This window comes from Antennarius striatus, chromosome 5, assembly GCF_040054535.1.
Source record: "Antennarius striatus isolate MH-2024 chromosome 5, ASM4005453v1, whole genome shotgun sequence".
NCBI classification, from domain to species: domain Eukaryota; kingdom Metazoa; phylum Chordata; class Actinopteri; order Lophiiformes; family Antennariidae; genus Antennarius; species Antennarius striatus.
In genome coordinates, this window is record NC_090780.1 from 5,498,754 (window position 1) to 5,521,028 (window position 22,275).

At 42.3% G+C, this 22,275-nt stretch overlaps 1 protein-coding gene across 3 annotated transcripts in view; it reads right to left on the reverse strand.

Annotated features, from left to right (window-relative positions):
- The window catches only part of LOC137594909 (eukaryotic translation initiation factor 4 gamma 3-like), an 87,368-nt gene that overhangs the window by 34,356 nt on the left and 30,737 nt on the right, over window positions 1-22,275 (reverse strand). For 2 of the 3 annotated variants that reach the window (XM_068314537.1, XM_068314539.1), the window contains exons 6-12: window positions 18,935-18,955; window positions 14,012-14,191; window positions 8,389-8,494; window positions 8,048-8,208; window positions 5,783-5,908; window positions 3,309-3,435; window positions 951-1,706 (exon numbers count right to left, since the gene is read on the reverse strand). In XM_068314537.1, the coding sequence (XP_068170638.1) occupies window positions 951-1,706; window positions 3,309-3,435; window positions 5,783-5,908; window positions 8,048-8,208; window positions 8,389-8,494; window positions 14,012-14,191; window positions 18,935-18,955 (1,477 nt within the window). The remainder of the gene's footprint in view (window positions 1-950; window positions 1,707-3,308; window positions 3,436-5,782; window positions 5,909-8,047; window positions 8,209-8,388; window positions 8,495-14,011; window positions 14,192-18,934; window positions 18,956-22,275) is intronic. The other variant, XM_068314538.1, reaches the window with a different exon arrangement.

Sequence of the window (22,275 nt, forward strand, 5' to 3'; positions counted from 1 at the left end):
ATAAACAAAGCTGGTAAATGTAATTAAACCCAAAAATGTGATATTCATATATTAAACCTCATCTATCTCCTATCACACTAAAGTAAACATTAAGTTTGACAAAACAGGGACAATATGAAAATCTATGATGACGCATGCTATTCAAGGATATATCCAGAGAATCTTCTAATACAATAAGGTGGTATGACAATCAACTAATACATTCCTACTTGTAGTTCCTCAGATTATGTACATATATACAATGAGTAACGGTAGTCATAAATTTATTTTTCCCCTAGGTTATATAACACAACATGATGAACTATTAGGAATAATTCATTGATGATTATAAAAGGTAAAAGACATGCCATTGACTTTGACCAAAAAACAAAAACAAAAAATGCTAAATTGTCAAGCAGTTATTCTATAGAAAAAACAAAAATAAGCTAACAATGCTATAATGAACCTGACGCTGAATGGAGAAGGAATGTATAAATGACGTTCAACATTCTGCACAACTAGAGACAGTAAATCAAGAGTGCTCCATACAGACGCCACTGAGACCCTTCAGTTCTACTCATGTTGCAGGTGCTGCTCTACATATTCTGATTCTACTGAATTACTTTTTATTTTCTGTTGTGGCGAATACAAATAAGAAAAATTGAAAATGGCTTTTAGATTCAGATTCAGAAAACATGCTGACAAATTTTCTCAGCTTGTTAATCTTTGAAAAAATACATTTTTAATTAGCTTTTTCTGAATGTATTGAATCTAAATCTGTCAAAATATACCTGCTGAGGTGTAAAATTTAATGTGTACTATGAAAGTAGTCAAAAAACACTTGTGCCCCCCCTCACAAAAAAACCTAATCTTATCATTTTGCATTGGAATATCACAAAAAACGCATAATTATTGCATGAAAAAATTATTTAGAATGCAATACATTTCTTTAAATGCAATCAGTGCTCTACCTGAAGTGGGACTCTTTCTAGTGAGAGCTACGCTGCCAGTAATGTCCCCATGTGCCTCTGTTCCAATTCTGGTGATACGGTCTTTAGTTTCTAATGACTTGCTCAGCTCGTTGGCCTCTACTGTGGCCTGCACTAGAGGTGGAAGTCCAGGGGGGAGAATAACAGGTAAAGCTGGGGCAGGGCTTGAGGTCAGCGTGACAGGCACAACAGCCACAGGTGCCAGCGGAGTGAGTGCAGCAGCAATGGGCATCTCCGGTCTCACGTCCACGGGCAAAGCTTCCGTAACCTCCCTGTAAACGACAGACGATGACTGGGCCTGTAGCACAGGTGGGGCCAGGAGAGAAGGCTCATGCACCGGGGTATCCAACTCCATCCCAATGTCTGCAAGGCCATTTAAAGCCTTGGAAGCCAGTGCTGGCGAGGCAGCTAGAGTGTGTGCCGTGTCTGACAGAGGCTTGTCAACGATGGGAGTCTGAAGTGGTGTCAAACATGGTTTTTGCTCCCCAGTTGAGGGGGAGGGAGAGGAAGCAGAAGCAGAGGAGTCCCTGGCTGAGGAATGGTCACTTTTGTTGGCTACTGAAAGAAGGAGCGTGGCGGGAGCAGCCATTGCATCAGGGAAGGATAACTCTGGTTCAACAATAGAAAAGGGCTCAGTTGCAGAAGTACTGGCCTCAAGTCTGACCACAGAAGCTTCGGGCTGAACTTGCCCCGGGGAGGTGGACTTCTGGGCAACTGGCTCCACTTTCAGAGGTTCATCTGAAAAGATGAAGAGTTGGGATATGTCATACGGGTAATATTTGCATAATATATTGAAGGAAATATTAAATCATAAGCACAGTGATTCTTAAAAGGATTGCTCAATGTAAACCAAAATAACACTTTGTCTTTCCCTCACTATAAGGCGCAATTAAAAGCCTTTGGTTTTCTCCAAAATCGATGGTGCTCCTTTTAACCCGAAGCACCTTATGTGTGCAATGGATTCTGAAATCTGTAAAAATGTCGTTGTGTCATTTTAGTTAGCGCTCCCACTAGACCATTTCCCACCGCAATAGGGACGTAAAACATCACTACGTACGCTGGCAGCGATAAACCAATTGAGAACATTATGTAAAACTATGTACAGCATGTATGCATACCTCCGCCATGCCTCCGATATCGCAAAACAACATTTTTTTGGTTAAGAACTCCCCAAAAATGGCATCAGCGAAGTGACACTATTCAAACTACAGGCTACCAGTTACGCAGCTGTGAACAGAAATAGACCTTCACCGTCTGTTGATCTGCGACTCCATGTGCGCCCATACCACTGCTACTTTCAAAAACCAAGTGCAGCAAATCAATTTGATGCTTGCCATAATCCCGGAAGGATTAACCAAAGAACTTCAACCACTGGATATTGGTGTAAAGTGAACTCACGAGAGTCGGGGGAGCGATGGATGAGAAATGGCAAACACACCTTTACTAAGACTAGAAGGCAGTGCCGGGCGATTTACACCACCATATCTGATTGGATTGTGGATGCCTGGTCTGAGGTATGACTTTTGTCCGAGCTTTCAACGAAAGCCGACATCATTGCTGAACAACCACCTGGCAACGAGACTGACTCCGACAATGACCAGAGGGAACCCGGAATGTTTGATGGTGAAATTGCTCTGCTGTTCAATTCAGATACAGAACATGAGGACTTTGATGGATTTGAGACAAAAAATTGAACAAAAAACAATGTGTTTATTTTTAAATACGTTGTAGAATAAAGTTCAACCAAACTCACTGTTTTGCTGCTGTTACCTTGTTTTAGCATCCGCGTAATAATAAAACACGCCTTATGGCTTTAGTACAGTAAGACCTCTTAACTGAGACTGCTTTAAAATCTGGTGCAACTTATGGTCCGTAAAATACGGTGCATCAATCATTTTAGGATCTGTAAATAATAACTGATCAAAACACCATAACCTTCATGACCAACAGCTCAAAGCTCAGTAACCAGGAAGACAAAACTGTCCAAGAGTTGGATACCTGTAAACTGCAGCATTCAGCCTTGTATTCCAACTGTGAGCCCATTAACAGTTCATACTGATTTGTGACCGAAATGAAAGTGAAAGCATGCGGCCTGTTTTGAGGAAAGGAAATTGACGCATTTGTCAGGGAAATCAGTTTTTTCAATAGAGGGACACAGAAGTTGCTGCTGCACATGAGGGGGACACTGGCTGATATTAAAGACAATGACACAGCAGTTAAACATGGTACCCTCAAAACATAGATAAAATATTATAGTTTAAACACCTGTTTTATGTAGCAGCCCTATTTCTTAAGAGTTGTGGGTGTATTTTAAATAGGATTAAGGACTTTGGTGCAGACCTGGACCTGGTTTGGTGTCTGAAGCAAGTTGTTGTGGCTCAAATGTGTAGCCTCCAGAATGAGACTGCCGTGGCTGAGGTGGCTGGGACTGCTGCTGTTGCTCTGGAGCCTGGCTGCTGCTCAGCTGCTGCGATTTGAGGTAGAAAATGTGAGGATAATGAGGGTACGGCCATAAAAACTAGAAACACAGAAAACCAGAGACAGGCAAAGAGATGCAAGCAAGCAGTGCACATAAACAATAAATAAAAAATAAAATAGCCCGAATGCAGGTTTGAGCACAAATAAGGAGACAAAAAGGGAACAGTTAGATTAAGAGGACAGACAAGAACGCAGATCAATGCAGGAGGAGGTGAATAACTCAGAATAATGCAGGAAAAAGAAGAAATCAGGAAGCAGAGACAAAAAAAAAGAAGTCAAAAGGGCACAGAAGACAGAGAAAGAGGAAAGACAGTTAACATCCACAGAAGAACACAGAGAAAGTCACAATGTCCTCCTTAAAAATCCAGAGGCGGCGGAAGTGGCTCAGTGGTAGCGTGGGCGGCAGAGGGGATCGTCCATTGTTTCCAAGATCGTAGGTTCAATTCCCGTTCCCGCCCAGCCACCTTGGAGTGTAAGCTGACAGTGGGTGGTGTCAGCTCACCTCTCGAGCACTGCCGAGGCGCCCTTGAGGAAGGCGCCGTCCCCTTTACAAGTTGCTTCTCAGGGCGCACCACGCAGGGGCTGCCCGCCACTCCACCTCCCCCACACTGCATGCCTACAGGCCCCTTAAGTGTGTGTGTTAGAGCCTGTATACAATATATATGCATGACTAAAAACTAACAGTGTGAACTATAGTGTGCAACTAACTAATTTCCCTTCGGGGATCAAGGTAGTATATCAAATTAAAAAATAAAATAAAATCTGTTTTGTTTAGCTTCGCATGTTTTATTTATTAAAATGTGCAAACTGCATTCCATATCTGTTTTCAGCTTCTGTACTTTGACCCAGGACCCTGTTGGGTTCCTTTCTATATGATTGGAGGCGGCAGGGGCTCAGTGGTAGAGCGGGCCCAAAGAAGCACCCAGAGTGTGAGCTGACAGTGGGAGTTGTCAGTTCACCTCCGGAGCACTACCGAGGCGCCCTTAAGCAAGGTTCCGCCCCCCTTTATAAGTTGCTCATTTGGACACTCCACAAAGGGGCTGCCTGCTACTCCACATCCCCCCGCATGCGCACAGGCCCCCTTGTGTGAGTGTGCGTGTGCTACATGGGCCTGCACAAACTAACATGTATGCATGCGTTTGAAGTATTTACTAACTAGAGTGTGCTTATACCCTGACAAACTTTTACCCTGACCTACTTACATAGGCGAGGGTCATTTAATAAAAGACCTATAAATATAACGCCTTTCTATCTTATCCGGTTCCTGAGATATGTGCAAACATATTTCAGGATAGAAAATATCTCAGACCATAGATCAAAGCTAGACAAGACATGTCATCATGCAAAAATTGCAACAATAAATCTGTGAAAGTGCGCAAAGTGAAAAATCTGTGAAAGATGAGCCATGTTACAGCAAAGGACTACTGTAATAATCTCTTTTGTTTTCTTAAAAGACTTCCACACATTTGAGCTCCTTTGCCGCCATGTAGACATGATACCAGAACCTATCTAGTATAACTAGTGGTATCATGGTCCCGATTACCACTATTGCGCATGTGTGTCCTTGATACATGTGCAGTAGTGTGTGTCAAGGACAGACAGAAAGAAGTGGCAGAGGAAGGTGCAACCGTTTAGAGAGAAGCTGCAGCAGTTTAGAGAGAAAACCAAAAATTAAAAAAAAGATGCATCGATAATTTTAATGGTCGACTAGTCGGTGAATCGTGGCAGCCCTACATTGCAAGGCACTTTTTTTAAGGACAGAATGGACAGATGACAGAATCTGTGTGGATTCTGCCCAAGAAAGAGGACATGCACTGTACAAATGCAACATACTGGTAAAGGACAGAGTGAACGAAAAGAAACAGTGACAGAAAGGAAGAAGGCGTAAAATTGAAACAGTTGTTAGAGCAATTTATTATTATGAGACAATACCACAACATTTTAAAAAAATGACAGATGTGACATACTCTGTTGTGTGTAACGTTGATGAAATGCCTCATTACTACTATTGCAAGTCTTTTGACTAAATTATTCCACAGGATGCAAAAAGTGCTTTTACCAAATTAAAAAAAAAACTATTGCGGAAAGACTTTATCAAGTTTTTCTATCAACATCAGTCCTAAGCAAAAATGAATCAGCATCTTGAGGAAATAAACTATGACTTTAGAGGTCAGCATTTCTAAGTAAGTGACCATAGACAAAGAGACTGCATTCAGACAGGTCAAAAGCACAGCTACCAATCAAGATGAAATTCCTCTTGTGACCTCTACCTAGAGTGTCTGAATGCTATGCTGACTCTGTACCTATAGAATAAGCCAATAGCGAAAGAGTCATACCTGTGGGGATGTAGGGCTAGAGGAGGAGCGACCGACAGGAGGCGTTGAATTTCTGCTCCCTGAACCGCCTGCCATGATCTCCTCAGTGATATCCCTGCCACCCTGATTGGGGTCACGGATACGGATCTGGGAGGACAATGGTACAAAAAACACAACTCACTAAAGCACCCAAGTCTTAGAAAGGCCATAACTTGGACAAGTTTTAACAATTTTTCTATATGTACCACAATGACAGGAGGTGAATCCACAGGAATGAAATATTTTTGTGTTGATAAAGCAAGAAACTACTATATCTGGCTGCAAATAGTGTCAATGGAAAAGCTAACAAAATTTGCATATGTAATTAGAGCCCCTGCCCTGGTTTGTCCCCCATTTGTTAACATGACACTGAAAGATCTTCTACAGAAGTTGCGTATTCTACTTTTAGCATGTTTAGCATCATCAACAGTCAATCAATCCTGATCTTCTTCTTTGAGCCCTTTGCAATATTAGATGTCGTTCTGCCAGTGTCTGGCGCAGGATACAGCTGATAGGGACGGCTCTGCCAGGTCCTGGGGGCTGCTCTGGGGGGCATGTGGTTTTCCAGTAGATGGGGCATTGTCTGTACTGCACCACAGCCACACGTTTCCTCCCTGAGGTCGTTCCATGCCTTCAACAGTGCTTTGCACCTCCTCTGCTCCACTCGCAGTCTGTTGAGGGTTTTTCAGGTCGGCCAAGGGAGGTCGTGCCCGCTGGCGAGGCATTCAGTCAACGTTATTCCTTTCTCCTTCCATTCTTGGGCTCAGGTGTTGGGTTGGTGCCATTCCACCTTCCACATGTTGGTCCGAGCCGATTCCTTGGTAGACTGAAAAGGGGGGACTGTATGCAGGAAACTGGTTTTGGATTTTAGTCTGGATGGGGGTGCTGTGTGTCCGTACAGGGTGCGCCTTACATCAGACTCATGTGCTCTCCGTTCATCTTGTGCAACGATGGAGCGTCTGATGTGAGGGGGGCAATGCCGGCCAGTGCGTAGAGGCACAAGACTGGTGTTGTCTTTAGGCAACCCGCAATGATGCAACAGGTGTTGTTGAGAGCCGTGTCTAACAGTTTGGTGTGGTGGGAGCGGCTGCAGCTTGAGCACGCATACTCAGAATACTCAGTGCAGAATATTATTCGCGGGTGTTGACCTTGGCTTTGGTGTTCTGAAGGTGGGTTTTGAAGGAAAGTCTCCTGTCTAGTGGGACTCTGAGGCACATGGGACGGGGATGATTTAGGAGTTCGTGCCCGTCCCATGATACGTTCAGTTCTCTTCCTGCGTCTTGGTTTTTCAGGTGGAAGCTGCATAGCTGGGGGTTTAATGGGTTGGGTTTTAGATGGTTGTTACTGTAGTAGGTGGACATGTCTTGGAGGGCACTTTCCAGGGTGGTTTCGATGTTACTGAAGTTTTCTTTTTGAGTGTTGATGGAGAACTCATCACCATAGATGAAGCAGTGGCATTGTGAGGGGAGTGGTTGGTCATTAGTGTAGCCCAAGCTGCTGATACAGAAACCTCCCTGTGGTGCAGCCTGGGAAACGCTGACTGGTACAATCTCATATCACTATCTGATTACCATCACCAGTAGGCCAATATCTGTATGCCTACGTGAGCAATCTATTGCAATCAATCCTGATGCACATGATTGTGATAGGCAAATCTTATAAGAAAAAGAGGCAGGAAGCTGAGCCGAATAGATGGAGAGGGCAGCCGTGCAGTTCAGGCTAAAGTTTGCCAATAAGCACTGCAACCCAGTCTCTGAGGTTACAAACAGCACTACTCCACTCCACCAACTTTCAAAATGTGGAGTAACACATTATTTTTGAGCCTTTTCATCAGGCTGAAATCTCTTTGTTAAGACAAGTTAGATCTGAAAAGTAAATAAGCATTCCAGTTACAGCCATCAGAACGAGCAGATAAAGCTGGTGCAGAGTTGCATAGATTAAAATGAGAGAATCTGTCAGTACACCAGAGTAGTTACATTTCATTCAGTTCAGTTTGATGTTCAATGCAAACCTATGTATTTGGGCCCATCACTGTCATTTATGGGTAAACTATGCAGGATTTAATATTTAACCTGTTTGATCAAGCAATGACCATTTTCTAAGTACACAATATATAAATTATCAAATGTTGACATCTCATACAGGAGACCTTAAAAACATTATTCTTGCCATTAAATTTGACAGGTCGTAAGCAAAAACAGCCTCCACAGAAGCCGAGAAAAACAAAGGAACAACTAAGATACTCACTGTTTTTTTCTCACGTTTAGCTGGTGGAGGTTGCTGTGGTGTAGGCACTATGATGGGGGGTGAAGGAGGGTAGACAGTCTGTCCTGGGTAATATGGCGGGCCGGCTGTGGGAACGGGTGCGGGAACAGAAGGTGAGACAGGTGGGTGGTACCTGAGGGGATCTGAAAGAACACAAATGAAAATGCAGTTTACTAAGGTGCTCATACAGTCTCTTCTTTAAACATATACAAGTCTAATTGGTTGTGTGTGTTTGACTTACTGTAAGGCGAGTTCAGATTATAAATGTGGCATCAGTTGTTGAACAGTACTTGATGTACAGCTGTGTTGGGTCAATTACTCACGATATGAGGCTGGGTACTCTCCCGGCCCTGGAAAAAAGGTACCAGACCCCGGAGGCTGCACAGAATACTGCTGAGGAGGTCCCACGTAAGGGGTGCTGTGGCGATACTGCAGAGGGCAGACAGACAAAGATAGGACCGTTTTTTTAAATGTACACACACACACACACACACACACACACACACACACACACACAATGGAAAAATACAACAAGATTTTAATCAGCCTAAGGAAAAAGTTGATTTGTCTTGTATTTTTACACAATTGGTAATATCTAACCAGTACACACTGCAACCAGTGTTTCTATGAAGAAACTTGAACTAAACAAAACAAGAGGTCAGAACCAGACCTTTAACAGCTTAAAATTCTTGGAATTCCAGGAAACTAAATGTTTAACTAAAATTCAGCGATGTCCCAGCAATAAAAAATTGTTTATGTAGTGTACCACATGAAATATTTGATGTTTGAGTCAAAAAATCTTCTTGAAGAAAGACGGTAGAAAAATACCTTCGACTCACAAATATATTAAGATGTCTGCTTTGATGGAGGGCCAATTCTAATTACGAACCAACTCTCCCTGCTCTTTGTTTCCATCAGCAGGACACCTGTGACTCACTGTTGAGTGTTGTGGTTCTTTTCTGCCTTATCAGTTTGCTGAACTGTTGCAGTGCTTAAGTTTCATCTAAAAAGTATCAGGTATTGCCTCTGTTTATCTCTGACATACTGTATCTTTTATTTGAATTGCACCGTGGACCCCAAGGCCACAGAAGATACAGATGGCTGCAGCTCAAATTTCTCCCAGGTTCTGTTTGACTGAATGTATGTTTTTGTGGTAATGAAATAAAGAGTTAGGGGCTCTCTAGTCTGACCCTTTTTGTCTGCTAGGTCCTCTTTGTAACAAACCAGCTTCAAAAGCCACTCTGAGTAAATTCAGCTGCTGGTAAGTTTGAAGTCTGCTGTTTTCTTCTTTCATTACTTTTTTCAAAAAATAGAAGGAATAAAAATTCTATAACATACGTTAGAACTTCTCTGGCTGTACTGTCCTCTAGAGCAGCGGTCCCCAACCTTTATTGCACCAAGGACCGGTTTCATCACAGACAATATGGACCGGTCTTCATTTGCTCGATAATTGTTAATGATGCCAGGACAGCTGTAATCTAATAATAAATCATCTGCTGTGGTTTCATTGAAAATGCAGACATCAACAGACAATAAACAACCTTTTTTTCATAAACTGATAATCAACATCTCTGTAAACAAAATAATTGTAGGAAAAAATTAGATTGAAAACTATTCAAGTGACTGCACTGATGAGGTTTATTTTGAAATATAGCGACTTACTATCAGTGCATTCAACGTAGGAGAAATACTGATCATTTCCAATAAAAGGGTAAACATGTCAAACAAATAATAATAATTACCATAACAAGAATTAGTGGTTTAGGACCGCTGATATAGGGGTAAAGGGAGACAATGACACCAGAAGTGTGTTTCGAACGTCCGGTCTACTACGCAGTTTGGTTTTCTTTACGGTCACTGCAGAAAATCACGCTCCACAAAGACAGGAGGTTGGAAATGGAAGCAGGGTTTTCGATACTTTTTGGGCGATTTCAGGATAATCTGCCTTGACTTTAATCCAGAACACTAGCGCAGTTGTGGGCACTCAATTTAGGGGTACGGATGACAACCTGTCACGTAACCGAGACCTGTCAAGCTAGAGTCTAGCTAGACCAGGGGTCTGCAACCTTAAACGTTCGAAGAGCCAAATAGAACCAAAAAAACTAAAATCAAACCTGTTGGGAGCCACAAAAAATTATAAGCTTTATATGAAGGTAACACAAGCTCTAAGTGTCTATATTAGCTATATTAGCCTACTATCAAATTGATTAACTAGTCATAGTTAATGCATAATGAGATTCATTATTTTCTATGCAGCGCATCCTGGAATGACACACCATGTGACAACTCTGTTGTACCATATTTGGTGCTTTACCTTCCATTACTATATTACTGTATTATGTTTTGTTGCATTGATGAACTTGTTAAATCTGCTCCCAAATGCAGCTCACATATCAACGATCGCTCCTAAATACAGTAATCCCTGTTCAGTGTGTGATGGTGATGAATGTCTCTGGAGGGGGGGCGGAAGCCTCACTGTTTATCCCTGATGAATAGTCAGCTTCAGCTCCAATGACAAACAGTGTTTCCGCTCCTCAAGACTTTTATTGAGCATGTTTAGGTACGTGTTCTAAACAAGCAGTGCTATTAACTATCATTTCTTCTTGCGGCTCGTTGGAGTTTACATACCTACACACAACAGCGCTGTCTGTTCGATATCGATCACATCACACGACTCATCACATTTAATTGATAATGCTGGAGTTGAATTAATGTCCTAGATTGGCTGACTGGTGATATTGCATCTTTTCTCCTTCACTGTCTTTGCAGAGAGTAGCATGTATAACTTTCTGTATTGTTTTGTTTTCATTATTTTAATGAGTCCTTCATGTAATCACCACCTATTGGACATATCATCGGGGGGACTGTTTTGTGTGTTGGAACCACCTTATCCTCAGCGTGGCTAGCGTGACTTTCAATTCCCATCTAATCGGTATCAACTCATATATATATGCACATGTATCTGTACCGACAAGCAGTAGACTTCCTCCACCCACCACTGAATGGCCGCAGCGCTGCTGCCTTTATTAAGTAGAATGTGGAATCCTTGTGACTCTCTCAATCTGACATGGTCCCATGGTCCGGCAGCCCTCCAGGACAGAGTGGTAGTGCCGCGGGTAGACCCGCCCTCAGGTAGCCAGAGATACCGGGAGTCTCACTCGATTGGTCAAGACTCATGTCACATCACTCACCACCCGCCCACTGTGCTGCCAACCAATCACCACTGCTTTCTAAAGCCAGGGCAACAACTGCCTAGGACCCCAGAGTGCATCTGAGCTGTCCTAAAAGGAGCCTGACTCAATTTTTAAACAACACGATAACGATGATAACGTAATAAAGCGTATTAAATTTACAACAATAAGTTTTGTTTTTTAAATATTTTTAGCTATAAGTAGAATATCTTTATTTTTTTTGTGTCAAGTATTATTTTTTTAATTTTGTGATTAATCTGCAGGGAGCCGCAAGGGAGGCACTAAAGAGCTGCATGCGGCTCTGGAGCCACAGGTTGCAGACCCCTGAGCTAGACAGACGCACGCATTCGTCTGTGCGTCATTCCGCACAGATGTCACTTTTCAAAATAAAACATCTTAAGACTGGTAATCAATAAAAAAAGAAGAAAATCAAAATTTCTGTGCCTTGTGCACACCTTGTGTACAAGTAAATTACTGGCAGGCCACATGCCTTTTCTCTCATGAAGAAAGTTCTGTTTGCATTTTTCTCCTGAAAGAGCCAGTTTTTATTTATGCTTTCTGAACATGTTAATGTTTTTTCACTTGAAGTGTAGGCCTTCAGTTCCTTAGGCTGGGATGTCTTTAATTTATGAGAATAAAGATTATTCAACTCTTTTTACATTTTCTTTTTAATTCTGAGGTTTGTGTGTTCTTCAATCTAACATAAAGGCTTGAAATTTATATGCCTGGGTCTACTTTCATTTATGGTGAGGTAAAAGAGCTAAATGTGCACTCAGTTAAACATATCCTGCATTGAAAATTGATAATAAATGATAATGTGAGCATAGGGACTGGCTATAGGACACACACTGGACTTGGGTTCGGACCTTTTACTAAGAGGAAATTGTTAGATGACCTCCGTGACTTTTAATTGAATACCCCTGCTCTAGAGCCTATCAACTAAGCTGATAGAGCTGCAAAGCTGCCTCTCCATCCCAATACAGGGTCAGTGTTCTTGTTTGCGTGCATCCTTACGCCTTTGACGCACATTTTTTGACAGGGACGCACAGTCATCAGACAGTGTGCGTCCCTGGGATGTAAGCTTTAAATATGTACAATTAAAAAAATCGATGCTACCTTTTTCAAACCCGGAAATCGCCACTGTTTTTTGATCTCGCGTGAGTTTCTCGTCACAAGACTCATCTGCTTGATTCAACCTAATTAAAATCAACCAATGGCGGCACAGGGGCGTAGTAAAGCGGTTCTGGGTTCACGTCCTGCTATGTGTTGAGTTTGCATCTTCTCCCCGTGTCTGCGTGGGCTCTCTCTGGGTTCTCCGGCTTCCTCCCACCACAAAAAACATATGCTTCAGGTTAATTAGCTGGTCCCAAATTGATCGTAGGTATGAGTGTGTGCGTCTCTGTGTGGCTCCGCGGTACACTGGCGACGCGTCCTTAGTTTCTGCCGCCTCACGCCCCCAGTCAGCTGGGATAGGCTCCAGCTCCCCGCAACAGCGGATGAAGCGGTTGTGACAATGAATGAATGAATAAAATCGACCAAACGGCAATACAGCATCTGCTCATTTTACACGCTGCGGTGAGAGAGCGACGAGTTGATCTCACATTATCACCATGCCTACGAAAAAGATGTTGGAGAAAGCTGGAGAAAGTGACAATGAGTGCTTTCTTGAATAAAAATCAATCAAAAGTTAATGAAACGTAAGAGACAGATATTACTGTGGACAGTACCGAAGAAGATTCAGAGGAGGCCAAGCGAAACCAGTAAAAATCTGAACATTTGTACCGTAATGGACGCAATTGTTTCCATGGGGGAGGCATGACTAAATGTCAGCACCCAAGACAAAATGCAGCTTACAAAAAATGTGTGTGGAGAAGGCTCTGCCATCTTGGTGCAGTGTCCAAAAGAGAACATATGAATTAAAGGCAAAGAAAATTGTTGAGTGAAAAGCAAAAGGAAAAAAAAACAACTATTAAATCTTTATCTCTTAAACTTTTTTTTTTTTAAGAATGACTTTCAGGCTTTAACATTTTGATAAAAATAATATGTAATTTTACTTTCTTTTCCTTTTACTGAAACACTTATGATATTGTTATTACTAAAATCGTTAAAAATTAACAGTTTGTTTAGTTTTTATATTGTACTATTGCCAAACTCAATCCTTGCGTATGCTTCTATAGTATATTCTGTTATTACTTTTGGGATACATAAATGTCATGTTGGGATGCACAAATTTCGTAGAAGCGCATCCCAGGGGTGCACTAATTTCTTGAGGTAAAATTTACTGTAAAGGGTGATTCTGCTATTCAAGATGGGTTGGACTAAGAAGAATGAATTGACACGGGAGAACTGCCTGGTGTCAGTAGAAGGTAATGAAGATGAGTATTATTTGCCCCAACGCTCAAAGTCTGCTAGTTCTACGTGCTGTCCGGCACCAAGCATACAGGTGAGGTTGCATAGCCTCAACCCAGTGGGAATATGTGGAGTCCATGAATACCAATTATTGAAAAATATAGTTATAACCATTTGTTCTGAAGTTTTTCTTGGGCAGGTTTGGTAACTTTCAAAAGTCTAATGGTGTACCCCTGTTTCAAGTCTTCATTCTTATACAGCTAAATGAGAATGGCTGCAGCTTTATATTTAATAAACAGACAAGGCAGTGGGATCAATCATCTTATTGAACAATGTGGGAAAAAATTTATGCTCCATTTGAATTGACGACAAAACATAGTTAACATGTTTAGATTGTGTGTGTCACCTGTGGGATGTAGTATTGCGCAGCCTGTGGGGAAGGGAAAGGCATGGGTGTCATGGTCATCATGATTGGTTGGTTAGCGGGGTAGACAGCTGCTGCAGGGGTCTGAGAGCCGGGCCGTATGGAGGGTGTGTTTGTAGGAATGGTGGGTCTTGCAGTTTGCATTTGAGTCCTCTGGAAAAACTAAAAGCAACAAATAAAACAACAAAAGCCATGAAGTAAACAAGCAGAGCCAATGATCTTAACATTCTGCCATCCTCCTGAAATACATACAAGCCAACACATTTCCATGCGACAACCCCACAACACTCGGCAGATCATTACATTAAAACTAGCCTGAGGTGTACATTGCAGTATTACTTATAGGCACAAATGTACAATTTGATACGTCTATTAAAATGCCTCTGTCATCAAACTGTCATCTAGTCCCAGAATGTGCTTCCTAAACATTTCTAATGGTTGGATTTTACATAGCAATTACTAAGCAATATTATGAAAGACATGACTAACACAACACCGCTGTGTCTACTTTCACTGCCTATTCCAAACTGTCAACTACACAAAAGTTGTGAAAAACAATTCTACTGAAATCAAAAGTCTGACTGAAATCAAATTTGGTAATAGGAAGTCAAAGCACATTGCTGGTGTACTACAGAGGGCCCATACACACATGATCAATGGATGAAAGTGACAATGAGTGTTTGACAGGTTTCACTAACTGAATGGGGTCAGAAATAAACATGTCATATACACGTAGGATATAAGGGCAAGAGACATACTGTATAGTTGTGCTCAAACAGCAGTACTTTTAAAAAGGTAAGTAAATGTCAAAATTCATCAATGTCTTAAACGACCCATTTTACTCCGTTTTTCAGGACAAATGCACAGCCAGCATATACAATATCACTACCTGTTAACACCTCTTTTTCACCACAGAATCAACGCTCTCCCTAATTAAACTCACCACTGCTGCTTTTTGAACATTACATTTCTAGACTTTCTGTGAAATATAAGAATTAATTCCTTTTTAAATTTTCCTTGCTTTGAAATAGAATGCGCAGTGTTCCCAATGCATTTGTGTTCATTAAAACACAATTTATTTGAAGAATTTTTACATTTACTCACCTTTTTAAAGACATTGCTATTATTTTGAGCACAACTACATAAACACGACTTTATAGACCAATACAGACAAAACCTAACAGCATAAATAAGAGTGCTGAAATTGCACTATAGGTTCCTGATCCTATTGGATCCCAAAGTAGACGCCCATATGGTGTGCAGGCACGTCCATCATAAGGCAAAATAGTATGAGACAGGTCATCATCAACCACATGACACCCTGTTACCACCCCAGTAGTTCTCCAGTTCATCACCTCCCCCACACTCATGGTCAGGAAGGTCGATGATCTTACTGACCATGACACCCCCCCAATTTACGATACTCTCGTTGTACCATCTGATGCCCCCAGTTTCCTGGGGGGATCCTGTGCTGCTGGTCACCAACATAATAGGGTCTGTTGGTCAGGTAGTCATTGATCCACAAGGCTGAGGTTGCCAGTTTGTCATGCGGGGGCCGGGGCTTCATGGTGCTGAAGGTGCTCGAGAAGTCAAAGAAGAGTACCGTGACAGCGCAGCCCCCGACATACAGGTAGGTCAGCGCACGTTGAAGGAGGTACAGGATGGTGTCATCAACCTCAACCTGAAGGTGGTAGGCAAACTGAACAGGGTCCATCGCAGCTGTCACTTGGGCACGCATGAGCTCCAGAACCAGTCGCTCTAGGGTCTTCATCACATGTGAGGTAAGAGCGATTGATCGATAGTCGTTGAGCTCTGTGGGGCGTCTCCTTTGGGTACAGTGACGATGGAGGGGCTCTTCCACAACTATGGGACCCTCCTTAGCCCTAGATTGAGGTTGAATACCTGTTGAAGAGGGTCGCCCAGTGCATAGCATTGGGCCAAAAGTGTCTTGGGGTGACCGGGTCCATTTCGGCTGCCTTCCTAGGACAAAGCCTCCTCAGAGTTGATTTCAGCTGGTCAGCGGTAATAACAGTGTGTGTTGAGAAAGCCATGTGGGGTTCCTGGTGGATCCAGTGATGTTGGGTGCCCAGTAGTTGCATTTGGTAGAGGAGGTTCAGTGTGTGCAAGGCATTCAAGGATACACTCAGGCGTTCAAGGAGAGGAAGTGATGTTCACAACCCCCCTCCTTAGTAAACCAGGTTTTGTTGTTGAGGTAGTAACAAGACGACCATGTCCACACAGCAGTTCAAATAATCTGTTAAGCATTGAGCCAACCCCTTAACGTCCTCCCCATGTGGGCCAATAATTACATTCCAGTTCGTGGTTTGGAAGCAGTCCCTAAGCATCTCCTCAGCTTCTGGGTTATTGCAGGCAGCCATTTTAACAGCAATCGGCATGAACCACACAAAACAATGAAAATATACTTGCAGCTACTGGAGCTACAATGATCTCTATAAATCAAGTCACCACCACTTTAACCAGGTCAACATTGTTTGGCTTTGTGTCCACAATGGCCAGAAGGTCAACTGCAACCAACAGCTGTGATGGAATTCCACACAAATATACTTCTAGCTGGGAATAACCAACTCAAATGAAGGAAAGAAATAATCAATGCTGGAAAACAGTCTAAAGCCTTGTTCACACTGGTAGCTTATATCCGATTTGTAGCCCATCCAGATTGATATTGGATATTTCGTTTGTAGTCTGAACAGTCACATACCACATCCTATTTTTGTGGGACGGATTGAAACCACATTTGGGAGGTAGTTTCATATCGGATATGGACAGATGAACAGCTACAAACATTTCGATCGGATATGGCGGTCCGTGACATTATATCTGTGACGTGAGAGCAAGGTGTCAGAAGGAAGAGCGTCGCGCATTACAGAGGTAAAAAATGGCAGAAGTTGACAATGTCTGGTGTGTGTGAGATTTTCTCCACCTCTACCAGACATTGATATCCCCGATACGCTAAGGTAGCAAAATTTCACGTTCGTCGCAATTATATGACCTCACACATTACCGTATTTGCCGCACTATAAGGCACACCTAAAAGCCTATAATTTTCTAAAAATCCCGTAGTGCACCTTATAATCCGATGCGCCTTGTATATGGCTTAATATTAATATTAGTATTGGTTAAAAACAAGATCACTGACAAACAGCTGGAAGTCTGGCCTGCAGTCATGCTGCCCCAGGAGGCACCCTCAGAAGACACTACGCCCCCTAACAACAGTAGTCAAGGGGCGTTGCCGAAGTGCCAGCTTTCACTGACTTGACGGCAGAGCAGCCTGCTGGCAGAGTTGTCTGACGGCAGAGCAGCGGTACCTGGTTACGATAACGTAGCAAAAAAATTTTCAACAATTCTATTAATAAAGTTTGACTGACTGATCTCAGTATTTCCCAACTACTTTGGCGCCGGAAATAACCCACTTTAAACTTAATTGGTCTAAAAATGCCGTTGTCCTGTAGTCTGGTATCTGGTGACGGTCCATTCTATTAGTCTGTGGAAACACACGGAGAAACTGGCATAAAGGTGAATGAAAGACCCTCAAAGCTGAACTTCCAGCTTTTTCTGAAATTTCAAGAGCCAAGTCACTGCTAGACAACGGTACCTGTTGTGCTGCACTGATTTGATGCACTGAGTTGATACCTGAAACAACATGTTACGGGAGGGTGGGGGGGCGCATTTCGGCTTGTGTATTCTGTCTGCAGCGACGTGCTGTGAGATTCACAGCGGTGAGACACCAACAAAGTCAGTTGCATTTTCCAGTAAATTAGCAGCCTGACATTAAAAGCTAGTTTAAAAATTGTTTAGGACACACAGTGCAGCAGCATATAGCTGCACCTCACCTCCAACTGGACTACCGATCGATCAAAACTATATTTATAGCGCAATAGCGCAACTACAGCCACTAGTTTTAAATCTATTTGAATTTTTTTATTATATGCGCCTTATAATCTGGCGCGCCCTATATATGAAATAAATTATAAAATAAACAATTCATCAAAGGTGCGCCTTATAATCCAGGGCGCCTTATAGTGCAGAAAATACTGTACATGCACTGAATGATACCTCAAACCTGACGTCCTTGTTTCGACAACCTGTCAAATCGGCCGACAATGTGGCCCAGTCTGAACGGAGCCAGAGACAGGTAGTCAGAGACTGCAACATCCCGCAACTTGCCCTGAACTACTTCCAGGGTAGGTCAGGGTACCATAAATGTAGCACCTGACAAGTGCATAGCTTTGACCTACCCTATGGTCAAAGCTAGCAATGCACTGGCTTTGACCGTAGATCAAAGCTAGGTAGACTAAAGCACTAGCTTTGATCTATGGTCTTTACTCAAATGGCCTTCTCCCTTGTCTATCTTATACAAAAGTTGAAATTTGACCTTGACCTACTTTTCTCAAGGTGAAGTTCATCATCTCATTTTCATTCCCCTTGCTGCACGAGCAATCTTTTTGTTTCATATTTCTATCTGCGACAGTTGCGGAGATATTTGGTGGACATACTAACGAACGGAAAAACGGACGGACGAACACAAGAACAATATCAATTACACAATACATCACCGCTGTGAAGCGGCATGTAATAAAACTCATTTTAGGGAGGAATAAAGAACAACTTACATTCTGCATGCTATCAAGTTGCAAGAATTTAAAGATGTGTAATGAATGGTGCAAAATGATACAATTATGAAGGGAAGAGTCTCATTCTGGTTTTCTACAAGGTAAAAAGAGGGCAGAGATCAAATGACGATAACAGGCCCCTCTACTGAGTACACAGTCATGGAAATGAACAGGAGTGCAAGGTTAAAAATCAGAAGGGAGTGGATCATTTCAGGGCGAGTTTCATCATGCCATGCAGGTCTGCTGAGACATTTTAGACAGAGGTTGCGATTACCTGGATGGGCCTGAATCCTCCCTTGAGTAGTGAAAGCAGGAAAGAGAGAAAAGCCAGTGGGAGACTGAAGCCTCAATACAAAACAAGTATTTACTCATTGACCCTCATAAATTTAAACAAGAGCGGCAGTGGCATAGTGCTAGAGCGGGTCATCTAGTGATCACAAGATCAGTGGTTTCATTCTTGCTCTCGCCCAGCCACTCAGACTGTGAGCTGACAGTGGGAGGTGTCAGCTCACCTCCCGAGCACTGCCAAGGCACCCTTGAGCAAGGCACCATCCCCCTTTACAGGTTGCTCATTAGGGCACACCAAGAAGGAGCTGCCCGTCCCTCAATCTTGTACTGCATGCCTACAGGCCCCTTTGTGTGTGTGTGCGTGTGTTCAGAGCCTGTACACACACACACACACACACACACACACACACACACACACACACACACACACACACACACACACACACACACACACAAACACACAGCCTGTATATATGCATGCAATTGACTGATTACTGTGTGTGCTATTAATTTCACTTCAGGGATTATAACAGTATATAAATAAACAATTATCAAAAGTTGCTGTATATCACTGACATATAAATACACACACACACACACACACAGTCAAACCTCGGTTTTCGAACGCTTCTGTTCGGTTTTCGACCATAAAATCCGAGAATTTTACGTCTTTGAACTCGACCAAAAATTCGGCAAAACCGAAAGATGCCGAGCGTACCTTAACGCGACTCACTCGGGAGCCGAGCGCACTCGAATGCCCAGGACGCTTCCTCCGTAGAGCATTCGTGTTCAAAGTTCGATAGGATATCTTTTATTAAAATAAAACACAGCGTCTATTTCTACCCTTTTTTATTTATGGTAAACAGTATACAGTGCAGTTTATGGTGTAAACCGAAAAAAGCCGAGTGTACCTGAACGCGACTCACTTGGGAGCCGAGCAAACTGCCCAGGATGCTTCCTCCGTAGCGCATTTGTGTTCAAAGTTCGATAGGATATCTTTTATTAAAGTAAAACACAGCGTCTATTTCTACGCTTTTTTATTCATGGTAAACAGTACACAGTGCAGTTTATGGTGTAAACCGAAAGAAGCCGAGCGTACCTGAGTATTGGACAAATGAATTACTTCTCTGATCAGTATGCAGTATAGTAATCCCTTCTTACTCGCGGTTAATGTGTTCCAGGACCACCCGCAAAAAACAAAAATCTGCCATATAGCGACCAAATATTTAAATATTTACTATAATCTAAATGTTAATGAACCCTTCCCATACTGAAATTAAACCAACAATATGTCTGGGAGCCATTGCAAAGGTTTCACAAAGAAAAAATTCCACTTCACAAGGCAAAAGTAAGCTTGGAAAAAACCGCGAGTCTTGGAACACAGTGCACACATGGATGCATGTGCAGTCTATTATATGATTTTAAAAATCTGCAACGTAGTGAAGCCGCGGATCTTGAAATGCATAGAACCGAGGGAATACTGTATACAATTGACTATGCATCAAGAGTGTTTCAGAATTACAAAGGCTGTTTTCACCAGCATAAAAGGCCACTGTTGGGCCTCATTTGTTTTCTGACATCACTTCCATGGTGCCACAAGCAATTCCAGCACCAGTTTGTGACAGCCAGAGTATACTCTTGTGTGAATACAGACTCATGCTGGCTGAAAGTCAACAGCAGAAATGTACTAGACTGAACACGTTATTACTCATTAATTTTCTACTGCTTGTTCCACTCGTTGCGGGTCACAGGGATTGCCGAAGACTGTCCAAGCTGACTTGCAAGCGAGAGGTGGGGGACACTCCGAGCACAACACCAATGCACTGCGGAGCCACATGGAAGACAAACAACCACTCAAGCACAAACTCACACCTACGGGCAATTTGGGATGATCAATTCACCTAAGGTGTATGTTTTGGAGGTGGGGGAAAGCCAGAGAACTCGAAGAGAACCCACGCAGACATGGGGAAAACATCAAATCTGCACAAATCGGGACTCGAACCCAGAACATCTTGCTGTGAGGCGACAGCGTTATCAAATGCGCCACAGTGCTGCCTACACAGTAATATGAGCTTCATAATCATGACACTAGTGTCATCTTCTCAACAGGTCGCAAGCGACACAAATATCAGAGGCACAATGTGCATAATAATTCCTCGACAACTTCATCTGTGGCATACACCACTTGTTATTTCCTCTTGTTTTATCCTGTAAATCCAGCGAGTAAGTCTTGGTTATATAGACTTTCAAGAAGCACTGAGGAATAATCAGCATCTTACAGGTAGTCCTCAAGATACGAACATTCATCTTATGGATATTCAGAGAAAAGAAAAACCGCGCAGTGCCATATCCGACAATTGTACTGCAGTTCCCATTTCTGCCACAGCCCTCACCAAGGAGCACCACTACGGACCCACATCTCCAGTAATAATCTCCCCGATTTATCTCTGAGCATCTCAGTAAATCTGGTTTAGTACCTACTTGGATACGTTACCATTTTAATTCTACAATTGATACCATAAGGTCAAACCCCTCCCACTATCAAATATTGGATTGTAATACCAATGAACCTCTCATTACAAGTGAGGAAACACTAGAGAAATTTGTCTTGGTTGATGCTGAGATGTTGATAAAGGTTATTTCTCAACTTTAACCCACAACCTGCTTTTTAGATCCCATCCCCACATCCTTCTTTAAATTAGTTTATGGCTTCTTGGACCATGATTTGCTCAACATTATTAATTGCTTGCTTCAGACGGGTGTTTTCCCATCCTGTCAAAACCACAATAGTTAAACCCATTGTGATGAGACACAATTTAGATCCACTAGTCCTCAGTAATTACAGACCTGTATCCAATCTGCCATTTTTAAGCAAGATTTTAGAAAAACTTGTTTTTAATCAGCTGAATGATTTTTTTAAACTCTCGTAATGTTTTTGAAAAATATCAAACTGGTTTTTGGGCCAAACACAGTACAGAGACGGAATTAACAAAAGTTGTCAATGAGTTAAGGTGCAATATTGACATAAAGAAACTTTCTGTTCTTGTTTTACTTGACCTCAGTGCAGCGTCGACACGGTTGACAACGCAATTCTCATGGACAGACTTTATACATTGATTGGCATTTCTGGTACTGTTTTTAATTGGTTCAAGTCATATCTTACTGGAAGAGAATTTTTTATAAGCATGGACGAATATTCCTTTAAGACTTATGAACTGAAGTGTGGTGTCCCGTAAGGCTCAATTTTAGGTCCAACTTTTTTTAATCTTTATATGTTACCACTGGGTGATGTCATCAGGAGGCATGGCATTAATTTCCAGTTATGCT